This window comes from Clarias gariepinus, chromosome 18 (assembly GCF_024256425.1).
Source record: "Clarias gariepinus isolate MV-2021 ecotype Netherlands chromosome 18, CGAR_prim_01v2, whole genome shotgun sequence".
NCBI classification, from domain to species: Eukaryota; Metazoa; Chordata; class Actinopteri; order Siluriformes; family Clariidae; genus Clarias; species Clarias gariepinus.
Genome location: NC_071117.1, coordinates 25,979,345 through 25,999,249, shown reverse-complemented (window position 1 = coordinate 25,999,249; position 19,905 = coordinate 25,979,345). Strand labels below are relative to the sequence as shown.

At 39.0% G+C, this 19,905-nt stretch overlaps 1 protein-coding gene across 1 annotated transcript in view; it reads right to left on the bottom strand.

Moving 5' to 3' along the window:
• Nucleotides 1–2,028: 2,028 nt before the first annotated feature.
• The window catches only part of LOC128506369 (receptor tyrosine-protein kinase erbB-4-like), a 35,262-nt gene continuing 17,385 nt past the window's right edge, over nt 2,029–19,905 (bottom strand). The window contains exons 11-27 of the mRNA XM_053476788.1: nt 18,498–18,588; nt 18,166–18,365; nt 16,806–16,938; nt 15,066–15,159; nt 14,391–14,545; nt 13,650–13,694; nt 13,412–13,544; nt 12,140–12,265; nt 11,955–12,053; nt 11,135–11,320; nt 6,043–6,198; nt 5,859–5,934; nt 5,583–5,729; nt 5,084–5,181; nt 4,819–4,995; nt 3,572–3,836; nt 2,029–3,389 (exon numbers count right to left, since the gene is read on the bottom strand). Coding sequence (XP_053332763.1) covers nt 2,638–3,389; nt 3,572–3,836; nt 4,819–4,995; nt 5,084–5,181; nt 5,583–5,729; nt 5,859–5,934; nt 6,043–6,198; nt 11,135–11,320; nt 11,955–12,053; nt 12,140–12,265; nt 13,412–13,544; nt 13,650–13,694; nt 14,391–14,545; nt 15,066–15,159; nt 16,806–16,938; nt 18,166–18,365; nt 18,498–18,588 — 2,933 coding nt within the window. The 3' untranslated portion in view covers nt 2,029–2,637. The remainder of the gene's footprint in view (nt 3,390–3,571; nt 3,837–4,818; nt 4,996–5,083; nt 5,182–5,582; nt 5,730–5,858; nt 5,935–6,042; nt 6,199–11,134; nt 11,321–11,954; nt 12,054–12,139; nt 12,266–13,411; nt 13,545–13,649; nt 13,695–14,390; nt 14,546–15,065; nt 15,160–16,805; nt 16,939–18,165; nt 18,366–18,497; nt 18,589–19,905) is intronic.

The window sequence follows — 19,905 nt, the reverse complement described above, 5'->3', positions numbered from 1 at the left end:
AGTTTTTTTTTTTTTTTGAAGTTTCTCTTTAAAAGAATGCAGTAATTAGAAAAAAACTGGCCAAGCTATAAATCTATTTATGTTTTAAAATTTAAAATTTATCTAGAATTTTTATTTCTGCAAAGCTGCTTTGTGGCAATGTTCACTGTTAAATCGTCTACATAAATAAAATCAAGCTAATTCTATGCCAAAAAATAAAACTTCAGGGCGATTAAAGGAACTCCACATTACCGCTGATTTAAATACGACCCCAAGTGTTATGTAGTAAACGACAAATCAAAATAACTTGCTATTACAAAAAAAAAAAAGAAAAAAAAAACATTAAGAGCTTGTTAGCAAAGAGATGATTCTCACTATTCTCTGTCAGTACATGAAAATGTGAAACTTAAATACAGAGGCAAAATGTAGCGCTTAACATTAGTGCCACTTATCCCTACTGGTGCCTTATTACTGAGCGAGGTCCTACGCTGACACTAAGTACTTCTTATCGCTGAAGCATTTAATTTCGGATGACATGGTAAGATCCTGCCACACAGTAAGGCTAAGGACTCATTAGTTCCTTGTAAGAGTGAGGGAAATTATAAGCAGAACATCAGGAAATTCATTTCCTGTCTTATTTTCTACATGGCCCAAGGGAACCTGTATCTCTGTACTGTCAAATTGAGTTAATCTGCTTTAAATATGTCATCTGCTATTACACTAATCTCATTCCAACGGCTTAGTTTTTACATCTTGGCACCGTGAGAACACAGACATTTGTTTTTTTTCTTATACTTCCTTGAAATTAATGTCTTCAGTTATGGTCTCACAGCTGTAAGTGACTTAATTCTGATTTTGTACCCTAACAACAGAGACTATTATTTTCACCCCCTTTTATCCCCTAGGGTTGTCTTAATGCACGGACCTGAACGTGTACTGCATTTAAATGACTTTTGTGTGTGGTTCTAGATCACATGTCCAGTACGGTGCAAAATGTCTTAGGCACCATGTTTTCTTAGGTACAAATTTTGTTATGCATGTTTATTACATTATGTGAAAAACATTCATTATTTCCAAACATACAGTACCGCTAAAGTTATAATAGAAATATTTGCATGTAAAGAAATAAAGATATTTTATGACAGACCAGTTTTCATAAAAAAAAAAAAAATAATAGTAATAATGTAAGCTTCTGGGTTTTGCAAAACAAAATAGAAGGCAGTAAGTGTGACAACGTTAGCAGCAGTATTTCAATTTTCCAGCACATTAAGTAAAACGTAACATCTGTTTTACTTACAGTACTTTGGAAATTGGAATTCATGCAACTGTTTGTCTCTGCGCTTGCAGGCGTCATCAGTAAGCACAGGCAGACTGGGGATTTCAAAGCATTCCAATCACTCACTCACTTACTGTCTATCATCTATACCAATCTATCCTGTATACAGGGTCGCGGAGGACCTTGCATCCTAGACAGTGTGCCAATCCATTAAAGGGAACACACACATACACGCACACTACAGGAACGCCAATTAGCCTAATCTGCATGTCTTTGGACTGTGGGATGAAACCCACCAAGCACTTGAAGAACATGCAAACTCTACATAGCGACAGCAATCGACCCTGGAGGTGCAAGGCAACACTACTAACCACTACACCACCATGCTGCTGCAGTCCAAACAGCTAAAGATGGCTTTTTTCTTTTTCTGAACCTCAAAAAATAGAGCCAGAAAAAAAAATCCCAAGCACATTAACCTTCTGTTAAAATTATTTCCACTGTCTATGAATTGTAAATGAATTGGAGGACACACAAATTCATGATGTTGTGACCCAGATGACGTGAGCGAAGACGTACTGTATCGATGTGCACATGCGTGCCATTTCAGATGACAGACTACATGACAACAAGTAGTTAACTTACTAAAGCTGTTTGTGTGTGTGTGTGTGTCTGTTTGTTTATTTTTATTTTTCTGTACATGCAATACAGCCGATTCCATTTAAACCATGATCATTTTATTGTGCAATGATTATAATCCAAAAATATACATCGTAAAAGACACTGTGCCAGTCCACAACCAGGAATAATACAGCATGTTATACATAGATTTACAACACTGAGAGAAAAGGAAAAAACAAAAAACAAAAAACATTTAATTATGTACCACTTTTTAAAAACCCAACAGTGAGACTTTCTGTATTTATGCTTCCGCCTTAGAAAAGTCTCAGCGCTCTATGATTTTTATTAAATAACCTTCAAGAGTGAGTCAGGGAGGATTAACCTGCCTCTTGATTAAGGCTTTGCTGTCTCCGAACAGCACACACGCTCTCAAGTAGCATGAAAAAAATATATTTCCAGGTACTTTTATTACTTTTCATTATATAAGAGTGATGTGTAAACAATCTGGTGCCTTCAGTTTTCTAAAAAATATACTATAAAAGCATCCGATATCTTCCAGAATTTATAAAGTGTTTAATGTTATCCACAAACAGAATGAAGGAGAGGTACAAAAGTCTGATAGACTATACATTATCTTATTTGATCATTCTGAGGAATACGTTATTCTTTTTTCTTAAGAGCATGATACAGTATGTTCTAGGTACTGCTGAGGAAAAAAAAGCAATATATCTAACATGTTCTGAGAAACATAAATGCTCGAGATGTTACACTACAGTGTTTCTGTGCCTGTATGGTGGAGGAGGCAAAAATGATCCTGGCTTCATACTAGACTCTGACAGGTTCTCAGGGTTCTCACGTCCATTCTGCTTGTAGATGAAACTGTTCCTGCAGACCAGTGAGGGATCTGGAGGATGCTGCAAAACGCTGGACGGAAGGCTGTGATGGCGCTTCTCTGGATTGTTTGTGTGAAAAGGCTTCTTGTTTGTTCCAGCATGACTTGGTTGTATTGTGCTGCTTTGAAAGATAATATGACCTGGTAGGGCCCCGGAACTACTTTTACTACCGTCAAGTTTGCGCGCAGAACCAGGAGAACCAGGCTGGATTTGGTGGTGACATATTTGTCCTGTTACTGAAGCAAGAATGCACTTGCTGGGATAATCAGTAGATAGAGCATGACCTGAATGGAGTTGGTGGCCGTTTTGACTCATTGGTCCACTTAAAGGAGACTGAACCGGTGGAAGCGTAAAGTGAACATGGGGTCTCTCGGTTTGAGAGGTCAGGCTGCCATGGCTGTTTGTAGTCCTGCTTTTTGTTCTTGACAACAGAGAAAGAGAAACTAAGTTTTTCTTAAGGGTCTCCTGGTTCATCTCATTTGAGTTGTGCTGTTGAGGAGAGCCAATGCTCTCAGTCTCAGTCTTAAGCTGTCCATCAGAGTTGCCATGGTAACCTGGGTTATCAAGTGCATGAATCTCTCTGTTTTTCTGGTGTGTGATGAAAGGGTTCTCCTCAATAGGCTCTGGAATTAAAAATAAATAAATAATAATATCTTGATATGATTGGAGAAGCCCACAACTTTGGTGTATCCACCACCTACATGACATAACACAAGGGACTGTTTTTTTATTTGTTTTTTGTTTTTTTAACCAGCCTGAAACACTGGAAGACACTTTTGAAGAAACAAAAGAACCTGGAAGTTACCTGAGGAACTCTTGTCGTTCTTGGCAGCCACACAACCATCCTCCCCAGCACTTCTTTTTCTCTGTGTTCTTTCTTTCAGGAATGCAGCAGAGTCTGCACTGTAATGTCGACAGCTGCTGTCCTCCACGAAGTTAGTGCTGTGCTTGTTCTTCAGCTTTCCATGACAGAGCTGCTCGTCTTTGCCAGGCCTCACAGTGAAAAACAGTTCACCAGATGATGTGGCTGCCTCACAACTCTGTGGTCCTATTTTTGCATCACTCAGTCCCTGTATGTGATTCAAAATGAATTATAAAACAGTTAGTTTCAACTGAGCAATCTGATTGGACAAGACAATACATGCATGGTTGTTGTAGGTGGTAACAACATTTGCATGTTTAACAATACGCATCACTCTGCATCAACATTAATTACACTAACTCTCAGTCATAAGCATGGGTAGGTCTGTACAGTCTGCAGCACTGAGGAGAGAGCAGCTACATGATAAAAGCCCACATTTAAAACCAGTCACAAAAGCACTTTCAGCAAGAAAACTTTATGAAAAAAATGATGGTTGTTTCTAAGTTGTTCATAATCTGAACTGTCTGTGCTCTTTTATTTATGGCTACAAAGCTAACCAGTTTCTAACACAAGGCTGAATGCAAAATTACTCTCCAAACCCTGATCAACAGCACTACTTTGTGTGTAAACAATGGATTCTACACTGTTGCACACTAGTTTTCCATTTAAAGCTATTTGGAATTTAACCCTGGAAGAGATGATATTATAAAGCGGAGTATTTGGACATGCAATAAGAAACCTACAAAATTTACAGGACTGTCCACCACCATCTGTTTACCATAGTTTTGGTACAAGCTTAAAACAAGCTTAAAACTACTTTTACCCCTGTTTATTACACTGTTGGTCACTACTATTGGTCTCCAGCTCCCCAGTCTTGGTTAGTTCGTTCTGCCAGTCGCAGAAGGATAGGTGTTGATGGAGCAAAATTACTGGTTAAATAAAGAAACAAATCATAATCTGCTAATAATAAATGGTGTTTGTGGAACTGTTAAAAGCAATATGACATTCAACATCATGCTGTTGCGCTGAATAACAGGATGACAGTGAGGCCTATGACTGCATCATAACTGTGCACATACCAGCATAACAGCACTCTCTTTAATAAGATATTGCTTAAATATAAACCAATCAAAGAAAACAAATCTTAATGTATAAATAAGGATAAAACTGGGATATACTGTAGTACTGACATGGATAATGAGTTTCACCTGACTGAAGTCCAAATGAGGACTAGATGGATGAGCATTTAGGTTTTGAGGAACCAAGTATTCCTCAGCGTCCATAACATCCCCAAGTTCATCCTCATCAAAAAGACTGTGTAAGAATTTACTGTGGTTGGGACTGGGCAGCTTCAAGCAATCATCCCCCTAAAACAAACAAAAAATAGTACCCCTGCACTCTCCAGAAGTTTAAAGTTTCAAAATTAAAAGGGGAAAATATCTTTTTGTCACGTACCTGGATGACTAGATATCTCTGAGGGTCTCTCGCCATCCTGCAGAATTCTGAAGCGAGCTCTTTAAACCTGGGCCGACTGTCAGCATCGATCATCCAACCTTGAGCGAGGACGAAGGATCGGTAATGAGTCACAAAATGAGGCAGCCCTTTCAGCAGGAAATGAATCAATGCAACACAAATAAATGGAAAATTCTGCTAGCACTACATATTTTCTTTTTGGGCATAATTTCTTGATTATGTCTATTCCACTATCCTGATTGCTGATACAATCATTTAATCCCTGTCAAGCGTTTGCATGTTTCCTTTCCACTCTGAATTAATTTGCCCTCTAACGCTAATGCTACAGTAATAATTACTCATCTCTATCAATATACTGCGATGTGGTTATTAATGGTGTAGTGATTTAAATCATAATTGTAATTAAATGTAATGTAGCTTTGATTTGAAGACATTGTAAAACATCAAACTTCATATCCCAAGTAGAAGCTTTAAGACTTACATTTGACCATGACCATGTAAACATCTATGGTGCATATTGGAGGTTGAGCCAGACGTTCTCCTTTCTCCAAAATATCCGGCATATCACGATTGGGGACACCATCATATGGCTTTGCTCCGAAGGTCATCAACTCCCATGCGGTCACTCCTAATTTTGCAGATACAGTACGTCACTTAGTGATGTCACATCACAATGTGAAATTTGAATGTCTAAACTTTTATTATGCTAAAATATTAAAAGAGTGTACTGGTTACTTATAACGAGCATTTCCCTTACCATAACTCCAAACATCACTCTGGTGTGTAAACTTTCTGTAGTGTATACACTCCAGAGCCATCCACTTGATAGGCATCTGCACATGAATGTGAGAAGAAGAACCCACAACTCTGTATTGGTAATACATGTTAATTTTAAGGAATGTTTAAAAAATATCAATGTTACTTAATGTAGACTATTTTACTTTGTCATCTTCTTTATTGTACTCCATTACATCAGCATCCAGAAGTTGAGCAAGCCCGAAGTCTGTGATCTTGATATGGTTTGGGGATTTCACAAAAATATTACGAGCAGCCAAGTTTCTATGGACCATTCTTCTCTCCTCCAAGTACATCATACCCTGAAAATACATAGGTAATCATAAATAATATAAGCATGATTGAGGCTTTCTTTCACTCTGTAAGTGGACTGTTAAAAGAATCCCTCAGGGTTCAGTATTAAGTACTGTTATATTATATTCTGTCATGCACTCCAAACTAGTGTGATAATGAATGAAGATTGTGATGGCATCTTGTCCCCTTGCTCTCCTGAGCAGAGTGCAAAATCATTTACATTGACCTTATATGGTCTTGGTTTCAGTTGGTGCATTAATAGAAATTTACTAGTCAAAGAAAAAGATGTACAGTATCCTATTACAGCAATATCATTTTACTATAACAGAATTTATGTGACATTATACAGAGAAAATATTGGAGGGTATAGGAAAGAATAATTTAAGTATAAAGTATAAATTAAGCATAACATTTCCTCTTAGTAATAACGCAAGGTCATAAATAAAAATTGTACTGTGAGGATTAAAACCTGTAAGCACAATTGTTGTTGTTGTTTTCATTTGCCCTGTATTGGCCTTTATTTTAAAATAAATATTTAATAATGACTTGTTACAATTTGTTAAATGATGATATTTGTATGCTGTATGAGAACAATGCAGCCAAAGATGGGAAAAGTAAGAAAGTGAAAGTATATTTCTTCGAGTGAAATGAGGTTGCACGGAAGCACTGGGTGTTGGAATGTCATGGTTTACTTGACAGCTTTATTGAGTGTTTTAATTTACCAACTGGGCACACAGAAACAGAAGAGAGAGAACAAAATGCACAATATCCTATTTAGAGTGCTGTAGTTTGTTACAGCCAATCAAAATGTACTTCCACAGTTAATTAGTCCATCAATAATCCATTATGCAATGCAATGGCACCACAGTCAGAGCGAATGAATAGCCTAGAATTCCTGGTTCAGCAAGAGATACTGGAGAATCTTTCCTGCTAATATATCATGCTTCTATTACAATAAACTCATCTATTATTTCTCCATGTGCCACGCAAAATCTTTAAATTAGGAACTGCTACCAATCATGCTGCCGTGTGACCGCAACAACCTCCAACGGAGGGGACATGTTGCAGATGGGAGCATGATTGATAGAAGTCATTAAGTCAGTGTCCAAACCTCTTTGTGATGAGGAGCCAATGTGGGCTTCTTCTGCTCAAGCTATCAGTTTACAATGGACAAGTGGCATGACGGGGTCGCAGGTTAGCGAGCCTGACAATGGGAAAAGTTGTGGATAGGGGAAAAGCACTCAAGTGTGACAGCAAGGTGGGATTTTACAACAGTAGCTTGTCTCTTACAAATAAACACATCATCCCTATTCTCCATGTGTAAATTTTGCTAAGATGTAGCCAATTAAAAGGCAAGCCAATATATAGGCTTTGGAGAAAAGTTCACTTTTTGTGTAAATTCTTTGCCATTTTGTGGCAGTCTAAATTACAGTTAATATAGTTTACTGATGTTAACTATAAGCTGCAACAATAGGAACTATTGTATATGTTTGTTTAAAAGCATTGTAGAGACAAACTTGCCATTTATTTGGATTTAACAATAGAATATGCTAAGAAATCAGTAAAAAGGAAGCTATTCACCTACAGTATGTCGGTATTCACTAACAAAATGATACTAGTAGCAGCAGTGAGAACAGGGCAAAAGCAGAATCCGAGTCACAGCATTGACTCCAAAATAAAACAAACTAAAATGTCTAGCATTTGAAAAGGCAGATGTACAACAAAGCTGAGACCATATGGGACATGCAAATTGAAGCCAAGGAACTCAAGAAAAAGACAATTGAATTTTCTTGAATTTGTGGTGGTGGACCAGGACATTGCAGTGCCACTACAAAACTCCCGATAAGATGGGTTTTCAAGGAGTGCAATGTCAAAAGTGACCTTTAGCGTGTCATATAAGAAGGAAAGTCCAGCTACTTGACAGTATTTGTCGTACAATTTAGGAGACACACTTTGCTTTGGATGGTTATGGGTATGGACATTCTCCAGGGGAAGTTTATGCAAAAGCTAGAAGAGACCTTTATGGAGAAGTGGGGATATTCCAATTCCACTAAAGATAAAAAATAAATTTAATTTGAATGTGTACCAGATCGGGTTGGGGGACAAGGAAGTTTCTTTCAAAGGACATCATGCCTAGACCAGCTGGTAAAAATGTGCTCCAACAGCTGCCAGGAATTGTAACCTACCTCTTGTTCTGCGTTAGAACATGGTGGACTATTCACCTAGAACAAGTTGGGATATTTTCCCCATCAACAAGGATGCACTCTAAATAATTTATGGAGTTAAAAAATAAGATAAAATGCTAAAGACTCTTAGTGAAGACATTCAGCAGAGGTGACCTAAAAATAAAGAAAATATTCTGACAGACTTTGTGCTCATCATGAAGATTTAAGCTTTTAAGTTGGCATCATGTTAAGAGAAAAAATCATAGTAATCATTCAGTCGCTCAGGGGAAAGATCTGACCACTCAATGGACATGAAGCAACAAAATAATACACTTCAACCACTTGTGGTACAGGAATGGCCATGGGCAAAGGCTGGTACCGACTTGTTTACCTACATCAACAAAACCTACTTCACAGTGGATTACTATTCCAATTTTTGGGAAATGGATTCTTAACAGATCATGGATACATAATTTATAGTCAATACAAAGCTGATAACCCATTTTACCCATCATGGCATAACAGATATTTACCATCTGGCATACCATCCTTTTAGACAGTTTCCAGAGACTCTTTGAATTTAAATGTTTGCTGTTAGGTTTGCTGACGGTGAGGTGATTGTTTGCTTTACATGTCAGGAAGCCCTCATGTTTGTGTTTCCTTCTGGCTCTCCCTTTTAGTTATGCTGTCATAGTTAGTCCTGCCGGAGTCTCTGCTTGCACTCTACAGTTAATATACATTCACATTATACACTGTGTGACTGTGACCATACCTAACTGCCATCTCTCCTCTTCTTCTCTTCCCCCCCCTTTCTCTTTCCTCTCTCCTCCTGTCTCCCCCTTTCACTCTTTCTCTCTCTCTGTCGAGCTACACATGTCGTTCCCGAGCTGCCAGTGATCCAGACTCCCTCTGCCCTCCGGACCTGTCTGACCCATCCTGGTGTCCCGCTTCTGGCTGAAGATCTCGTCACATGGATGCCCCGTGTGTCTCTCTGGGATGCGTCTGGTGTCTGGGAATGATTCTCTCTACCTAGAAAATGGTTCTGGCCTTGACTGGTGTTGGCAACTGTTTCTCTGGGGACTTGACAGTTCGATAGTTCATGACTGGAACTTCTTACAAGTCTACCTGGGTCTTCAATAACTACCTGGACTCCATATTAACATCAATTAACATCAGCTATTATAGCTGAACTGCCTCCCACCCTACACACTGTATAAATGCAGATCATTTACTGCTTTCTGTTTCACCCAAATGAGGATGGGTTCCCTGTTGAGTCTGGTTCCTCTCAAGGTTTCTTCCTATTACCATCTCAGGGAGTTTTTCCTTGCCACTGTCGCCCTCGGCTTGCTCACCAGGGACAAACTGACCATTTTGATTCATACAAATTCACATTTCATACAAACTTAAAAAATTCTTTTGACTGTGTAAAGCTGCTTTGCGGCAATAAAAATTGCTAAAATCGCTATACAAATAAAATTGAATTGAATTGAATTGAATTGAAATGTAAGACCTCATCACCAGCTTATCCTTAGATCAGTGGGACAGCCGAATCTTCTTTGAAAAAATACTCAAGATTAAAACCAAGGTTGTAGGTCAGGACTCATACCTTCTACTTTCTAACTATAAGAACACATCAACACTAGGCCTGTAGATGGCCTAAAAGCTTTTCAGCCAAGATAAATTCTTTGTTGCTTACAACTGAAATTAGGTTACATTCGAGATACACCCAACAGCATCAGTGCACCTACTTCAGTAGATAAGTTAAGGACCTGGACAGACTGCAGGAGGGGGAAAGGGTGAGGGGGAGGTTCTTGGGAACCTCATAGTAGCCGCAAGATTGCTGGGGATCTCTACATCATATAAAATGGCATTGGAAAAATGGGGTATTCTCAGGGACAACCACAGATGCTGATGAAGGGGCTTAAAACTAGATCCTAGATCCAGCTTGGGATTGGAACCAGGGATGCCCCATATCCAGTGGCAGGGTTACCACATTGGCTAAGAATTAAACCTGGGCCGTCCACATGGCACATCAGAAGGTTACCACTGAGTCACTAGAGGGAATTTCCCTTTACACTAACAAACTTTACAGAATTAAAAAAAAAAAACAAGCCTTATCAATTACCATTACTAAAATGTTAGATGCAGAAAAGGGACAGGGCTTTGTTTTGCAATTGAATTTCATGTGTCAAAGGGATGTTTTATTTATTTATTTATTTTTTTAAGAAATCCATAGCAGCATACTGTGGTGTTAAAATTTGGAATTGGTACAAAAAAATGCGTGAAGGCTGACAGGTCTCTTGAAAAGCCACTGACGATGAAGGTGACCTCTGAAGTTGTCCTACAGCATCTGTGCTTGAAACTAATTTCCTGTGCACACATGCTCCTGGGGTCTAAGGGTCAGGGTGAAGGTTGGACAGCAATAAGAAACCAAAGCAGAGTAAAGCCAGGACATGTGGCGGACACCCCATAAGAAAAACTAGAGATGTGGAAAAAGTAGGACCAGGGTATGTAGACCCAGCGTGACATCATCAGACATATTTTTGAATGAAAATCTCAGGGATATGACATTTTTCAAACAGTAATGCTCTTGATAAAATTCAAACCTCTGTAATCTACTCCTTATAATTTGATCTAAGAACCTTCTCATTGTGCACCTTTGAGCAACTCAAAAGACTTTAGGACTTATACTTAAAATAACAATGACTTGGCGATTTTTGTATGTATATGAAGCAGAAAAGAGAAAAATACAAGCAGAAAAGAAGCAGGACACTCTTACCTTGGCGATCTGCACACACCAGTTGAGCAGCAGCTGAGAGCCAACATTGTCCTTGTGCTCGTAAATGTAATCCAGCAGGCAGCCGTGGGGCAGGAACTGGGTCACCAGCTGCACGTTCGGGCTCACACACACCGCAAGCAGGCGCAGCAGGTGCGGGTGATCCATGCTGGATATCATCACAGCCTCCTGAGTGTGAAAAAAAAAAAAAAAACAGAACCTGATAATGGAAAACTGTGAACATCAGGTGCAAGTTTAGACCCTTTGAAAAGCACGATCATGCTAACATTCACCTGATGGCCATGCAATGCTTTTAATAGATGGGCTTTTTTTTCTATTAATTTTTTTTCTATTTATTCTGGATGGATAGAAAAGGCTGCACATTAACACTGGCCTTGAAGAAAAGTAAGAAAGAGCAAAACATAAAGACTCTTTCAGCGAGCTAAGAAAAAAAGAAAGAGCATCGATATCTATCTTCTTAAATCCCAGACTAAACATTTTTCATGAGTGAAAGAAAGAGACAGAAAACATAATGAAAGAGTGTGTTTAATGTTTCCTCGCCTCACAGAAGAGGCGACCGCCATTAGCGAGTGTGACCCTCAGCATGTATTCATCTGTGTGCTTGTGTGTGTGTGTGTGTGTGTGTGTAGACTGATGCACTTATTTAGAGTGCATGTGCATGAATATAGTTTATATCTGTTCTTAACTCAGAAATGATATTTTTCGGTTTCGTACAAATATTAAACCAAATATCTCAGCCCATATGTTGTACAGTATGCAAGGACTTTTATGTATGGAAAGAAAGCGCTGTGTTGCGACTCACTTCAAGAAACTTTGCATTGGATTTCAATCCTGTCGTTTCATTTAGGACCTTTATAGCCACTGGGATTTTTACACTCTCGCCTTCAGGTATCCAGAAGCCCTGATCAAGAAACAAAGACACACATTAAAAACATTGAGATATTTTATAGACTAATAAAATGTCCACACACACACTTCGCCGAGTACCTTGTGAACAGTACTGAAGGTTCCAGACCCTAGGATCTTAATCCTCTTGAGTTCAGTTTCCTTGAGTAAGCGCAGCCGAGCCTCATTCAGCGCTGCTGTTCCACTGGCTTTTAGAGGCTCCAGGAGCTGATCAAAACACAGATCAGTTATCAGGTATTACAATAACACATGAGAATACACTATACCAGGGTGAGTCAAAATTTATTCACACTTTGGCTGTAGAATTTATTTTAATTAACTTTTAAAAAAGACAAAATACACAATTTTTTCGACATTATCTCCTTTTTAAAAACACTCTGTCCATCTGCCAACAGGATATACATTTTCCTTATTAAATAACGTTTAGCTGAGATGCCAGTCACGAATGCACTGCAGTCTTCACTTCTTTATTGCTACTTTCCCGGGGACCAAAGAGTGTCGACAGAAGTGTAGACGTGCATCGTCATTCGAGTTCACAATGCCCTTGGATAACAGTCCTCTGAGTTTAATCCAAAGTTTAGCTTAAGTTCTTCAAGCATCCCACTGTAACAAACAATGCTGATTGGTGAAACTTTTTCCTGATAATGTTTCTATTCTGGCCCTTAAGAATGTCAGACAACTGCAAGCATCAATTTTCCAGCTGATGGTTGACTTTTGAACTTTTTCTGGGTTGGTGATTGAGGTTGTTTTCACTCCATCCTCTCTGGCTTGTAGTGATAAATCCATGTCTCATCACCAGTAATGATTCTCTTTAAGAAACTCTTACCTTCCTTGATGCAAATTTTGTTTGCAGATATCCAAATGCTTCTGTTTATACTCTTCTGTGAGGTGTTTCAGCAGGAGGTACACCACAAAAAAATAAATCACTGCACTTATTTTGAGCAAATCCCAAGTCAGGCATTTTTTTTTTCTTGCACCGCAGTTACAAATAAACTGATACAAGAAACCAGCACAGCAGTGACTGGCGAGACAGTAGCCATAAACAGAAAGCCAACAGAAGTTTTAATATTACTGGTGTCCAGACATTTTTTGACTCACCCTCTTACATACAGTACAGAGTAGATCCCAGATCCGTTATTACAATAGAACAGTTATGTACACTATACATCTTTATAAACAAAAAGCAGATCCTGGATGAGTGTTTACAATAACACACGTACTGTATTTATATCTTTATACAAATGAAAATGGATACAATATACACATTACGATAACACAGAAACATACACTACACACCTACGTACGGAGTAGATCAGTTACTGCAATAAAACACGCATATTTCATATACCGTACCTCGGATTCCAGGAAGCGTCGTAACACCCTTTTCTTCTTGATGCTCCTGCGTCTGATATAAACAGCGAAACTGAGCGCCACAATCACAAGCACGAACATCATCCCGATCACGCCAGCTGCAATCAGCGGAGTCCTGTAATAAAAAAAAACAGTTAACGTTTAGGTGGCAAAAAAAAATATAAATCCACAAAAAAAAAACACCCTTCATTACCTTAAAGCAGTTTATCTAAAACATTACCTGTCCATCATTCCAATGCAGTCTTGAATACGAGGTCCAGTGCATCTAAAACACACACAACAATGTGCAAAATAATAATGCTAATAATAATAATGCTAATAATAATAATAATAATAATAATAATAATTATTATTATTAGAGTCTTCTGATTTTATAATTAAACAATATAACACAAGCATACAATGTGTTTAATCGTTTTTGTAATAATAATTAAAAAAAATACTTTAACCAATCTATCATAAGACATGTATAAAGGATAAAGTGTATAATATCGCTCGTTTTTAACAGGCTGAGGCCATTTAGTCAGAGTGCACATGTAGCAGGGACTTCAATCTCTCAGCTGGACTCCTCACAGTGACACTGGGCTCTAATGGACAATTTACTCCCAATTAAAATCGCTCTATTAAAGCTGTGAACTCCGGTTCAGGACCTTTGCTGGGTGCCAGGATTAATAACCACAATCTACAGCAGCTGTAAGTTTTGTACAGTGTGATTTAAAGATTTAATTCTGTGTTGAATTTGAGTCAATAGGGAGAAAACACATGCACAGACACACACACACACACACACACACACACACACACACACACACACACACACACACACACAGCATGCAGACTTATTGCTATTAAACTCAGACTGCGGCTGCTTTACCGGCAAATGATGTCATCATGATTAAGTGATCCATTATATATATATATATATATATATATATATATATATACACACACACACACATACCCCTGGGTGCAGTGGGCATGGCAGGGTCTGCACTCCTTGTTGCTGTGAGCGTATTTGAAGATGAAGCTGTCGGCACCCTGCAGCCCATCAGGACATTTCTCTACACAGCTGGGGCCGTCTTTGACATGAACACACTTCATACACTGATCTGCACCCTACAGGGGATAAAGAGAGAGAGAGAAAGAAAGAGAGAGAGAGAGAGAGAGAGAGAAAATAAACAAACAGACAAACAGATAATTAGTGAAACTTAGACAGATGGCAACAGAGACTTTAAAGATCAAAGACATGGACGAAAAGGGACAGAGAAGGCAAGAGCCACACGAAGGGAGACAGTGAGACTAATCGAGAGACATCCAGAGATAGAAATATAGAGAGGGGTACAGAAATAGATTGAGTAAAACATAGAGAGAGAGAGAGAGAGAGAGAGAGAGAGAAAGAGAGAAAGCAGACAGAATGATGAACAAACGGAGACAGATAGATAGATAGATAGATAGATAGATAGATAGATAGATAGATAGATAGAGAGTTGGAAGAGAGACAGAGGAAGAGTGATATACAGACAGAAAGAGATTCATGCAGGGGAGCATCCATGAAATGAGCTCGGACCTGGGTCTCACATGTCGCAGTATGAATAAAAGAAGAGAAAGAAAGAATAGAGAGTGCTCAGTTTCCTACCGGGCCGTGGCAGGTCGGTGTTCTATCTCCGGATTTCTCGCACTGGCTGTCGCACGCCACACACACAGATCCATTGATGAACTCTCGAAACTCTCTGCAATACACACACACACACACAAACAAGATTAACTAAACCACAGATATCCCTCTGTTATAAAAGACCACCACATCCTGTCTTGAAATAAACAGCAGTTCAGCCTTCCATAGTCATCACCAGGTTTAAAACTCTGACCCTTCAGTTTTTCTTATTGTTTCAGCTCCTCAAATCCCAGAGCTCGAAGCGTCCTCGGCTCCAGGGCCGCCGATAGACAAACCATGAATAATTCACTTCCCCTTCACCGTGAGGGAAAAAAGGGACAAACAGCCGTCTTTCCAATGTATCCTGGAAGACTGACAAATACATGTTTGTTTTCATTATTCCCCTCCTGTGTTGGATGGCAGCTCTCTGTCGACTTTTCTTAGAAAAGACAATAAAAGTAAATGTGGCTAAAGAAATAAGCAATGATAATAGAATGAAATACAAAAAATGACGAAATGCTGAAAAATTATATGAGAGAAGCTCAGGTATAATGCGTAGAGGAAAAAATGTAATTGATTAACAGGACGATTGATGGATATTTGTCATAAACATTTATTTAATCATTTTCGTAAAGAACGTTAACCTTCCATCTACAGTAATAGAGATATCGTTGCTAAAAGGCGGCATTTCACTCCTAAATACCGTACACACACAGAACACCAATTAGCCTAATCTGCATGTCTTTGGCCTGTGGGAGGAAACCAGAGTACCCAGGGGAACCCAATCAAGCACAGGAAGAACATGCAAACTCCACCCACCCAGACCCGAGGCGGGAGTGGAACCCGGACCCTGGAGGTGAAAGGTGACCAAGCTAAACACTAAGCCACCATGCCAACATTAGGTCAGGTGCTTAGTATAAAATTGGCAAATATGCAAAATGTGGTTAGTAGTAGTGTCCTTGCTTATGGCACAACCATGTTAGGATGGTGAAATTCTCATGATTTGAGTTATATTTTTACAAAAACTCATTAAAAGTAAAACAACAGAATGGTTAGATGTTTTCTTCATCGCCTGATCTTCTGGACATTTAGAATATTCCAACATATTCATTGGGATGAGTGTATGGAAAACATGTTTCAAGCAGGAGATTTTAAACTGATTCGCTTTTCGATATTTACTGATAAACTTCCTAACCTCTGGAGGTAGAGGGAAAAGCATAAAAATAAACGGAATAAGTTAGGAAATGACAAACCAAACTTGCCAAAGTCATCTCTATTCCTTAGACTCTTACCGGCAGACGGTGTGTATTGTCAGGAGTTAAATGAACGCCGTATCGCAGCGCACCGACAGTCACAGTCGGTTGACACAGCGAGGGGAGTATCTTTTGTTTTAATGAATAAACCAGCAAGAACGTTCCGACCCAGTGGCGCCATTCTTTAAATAATCCCGCTGGAACGAAATGTTAATTCGTCCTTTTCTGTCAGGCTGAAATTTCACACTCGGTTGTGTCTCGGACTGCATGTTTCACTTATTAGTGTATATTAGCATCACTACAACATTCTGCTCAAGACAACATTCTGAGATCATAGATCATCTCTTATTTTAGAAAGGATGTGGTTGTGTTGCTCCACCCGTTTGAATATGAGTGGATCAATGCACCACCCCCCCAAAACAACCTACACTTGTGTGGGTTTGATCTAGCATAAAGGTAATACACTGACCCGTGGTAGAGGTTGCAGGACTTCACACATGTTCTCCCACGACTGTAGTACCTACAGGACACACACTGGTCAGGACCGGGACCCCAACATCCTGCCTCCGAACACAGCTTATCACACACACGGTACTCTGAGACTGTAAAACATAGACGCACACACAAACACACACACAAACATACATTTATACAGTGTAAAGACTATTGTTTTATGACAAGTGCCAAAACTGTATGGCTGTTCTGCCTGTTCAAGCTGCCAGAATGATATTGGTAATTGTTCTTCTTGGGACCGAAGGAATTGCGTAGGTTGTAGTCCCAGATGTGACAATGTGAAACAGAAGGGGCCTCTCTGGATCTCATCATGAGATGTTATGTCTTGATCGAGTTTCCTCTTCGCAGCTGTATGTGACATTATCAAATTGTCATATTTTGCAGAGCTCGGTTGCGTCGTGTCGAACTGCAGTCTCGACCGCTCTGGGAGAACCATGGGAAATTTGTCTAGCCTGAATTGAAAAATATCAGGAAGTCATTATAGCACAAAAAAAAAAAAAAAAAAAAAAAACCTTTCTCTGGGAGTCTAATGATACAGGTTTCCATGACGACACATAGTAATAAATGTCAGAGAAAGTGATGAAGAAGAAAGGATGCGCAATCCCTGCAAGGACGCCTCGCTCCTTGTTTAAGTGTCAGAGTTCACCCGTGGTGGTGCAATTTTGGGAATTTAATTAATAATGATGCTGTTGAGTAACCTGTGTTACCTGAAGTGTTTTATCCCTCTAATACAACAGAAACGATCAGAGGTACAAGGTAACTAAGTACATTCGAATAGTTATATTGGAGAATACTTTTTACTCTTACCGTACTACATCCTACAACAAATATCTGTACTTTATACTTTACTACATTTCCACATGCCTTCTTGTTACATAACCACAGTGATGTGTAGCATTTGGGAAAAACCAATCAATCACGTATCAGACGTTTGAACCAAGGATGTTTTCAGGCAGTGACGAAAATGTTGGAGTTTGAAAGGAAAGAGAGAGAGAGAGAGATCTGTGTCCACCTCTGGAAAAGAATATATTTTACTGATTAGTGATTAATGTTCAACATAAACAGACATACAGAAATTCTATCCAGATTCACGCAAAAAAGTTCTGCCCACATCACTGGTCTGCGTGGATAAGCACCTAATGAGCTTGAAAGCTAACAAGTGTAATCGATTCGCCTCACCACAATGCCTTTAGTACCTTATTGACCCCAAACCTGACATGGATTTCATGCGTGTACAGATTTATACTCGTCTATTTTCACTTTATCACTCGTCCAGCATATGCCAATAAGTCTGGTGTGGGATTCTATCCACTCACTGCACTGCTGCGTGTCCTTGTTGTTGTTCAGCAGTGCTCTCTGACTGCCGGAGCGGAAAAACCTGGTCCAGTTCAAAGTGTGATAGAAGCACAGCTGGCTGTTGTTGCTGATGTACACGTTTCCGGCGCTGATCTCCTGCAGAGACTGGAAGCTCAGTGACGTGATCCAGCGCTGTTTCAGGATCAGCAAAGAGACACCACTGAGGGGGAGAGAAACCAAGTTGGACATTACCGATAATAATAAAATCTAGCATTAGTATGTAAATTAGTCCTAATCATTAAAAAAGAAAAAACTTTAATCGATTCTGATTCTCATATTCTTTCACTCTAACCTGTAAAGCGTCCTTCCTCCAATAATGCTAAGGTTGGAGAACACACCAAAGTCCGTCATGTTCTCCGGCCAGGACTGGATGTTCAAGAAACCTAAAGAAATCATTATCATTTTCTCTCTTTTTCTCCTAAACAACACTGGTGACATTTAAAAAAAAAAGTCATTTTTTTCCCATATACACCATCTCTTTTTTCTAGCTTTTTTTTTTATAAGAGGACAAAAATACACACTAATAAAAGAACAGAATAAGAAATGTCAGTAAGTAAAAAAAAAATACAATACAGGGTTTCATTATTGACTAGCAAGCATGCAATAAGCATTACACATTTAAATAATGATCTTTTATTGTGAGAGGCTCCATTACTTTTTTTTTCTTTTTTTCACGCCACGGTTTTCATTATTCCAATGTTTCACCCCATTAGCTACACCACACTGTCAGAGGCATGAGTTTAATATGATGAAACATGGAGCAGGAGATATAATAGTTCTATTAAATTCTAGCAAACGAACAGATAGTCTGTTAAACCTAAGAAAATATATTCTGATTTTTAACACAAAAATGATAAAAGATAATGTTTTAAAAGTAAAAAGAACAATGATGTATTATAATATTTTAATTCCATAAAATACATGATAAAAGAGTATCAGCGAGGATGAAAGGAAAGGTGTACAGGACAGTGGTGAGACTAGCGATGCTCTACGGCTTAGAGACAGTGGCACTGAAGAAAAGACAGGAGGCAGAGTTGGAGGTAGCAGAGCTGAAGATGTTGAGGTTCTCCTTGAGAGTGACAAGGATGGATAGGATCAAGAATGAGTTTATCAGAGGGACAACCCATGTTAGATGTTTTGGAGATAAAGTCAGAGAGGCCAGATTAAGATGGTTTGGACATGTTCAGAGGAGAGATTGTGAATATATCGGTAGAAGGATGCTGAGGTTGAAACTGCCAGGCAGGAGGTCTAGAGGAAGACCAAAGAGGAGATTTATGGATGCAGTGAGAGAGGACATGAAGTTAGTTGGTTTGAGGAAGAGGATGCAGAGGATAGGGTTAGATGGAGGCAGATGATTCGCTGTGGCGACCCCTGAAAGGGAACAGCCGAAAGACAAAGAAGAAGAAGAAGAAGAAGAATTCCATAATATACATGCTTTGTTAAATTATTATTATTCATGCAGTAATGTCCAAAATTCTTGAGCCCTCATTTCCTCGTATTTATTTTTCACAAATACTCACAATTTCACAAGTAATTGAAATAGTTGGCACAACTGACTTACTGCCACAGGCAACAAAGTGTCCAAAGATGCACCTATTTCTCACTAGATCATCTGCACCTATTTCTCACTGGTTCATGCCTTGCATTAGATGTTTTCTTATGCTTGAATGAAAAAAAAATCCTTTTAACTGTTCAGGTAC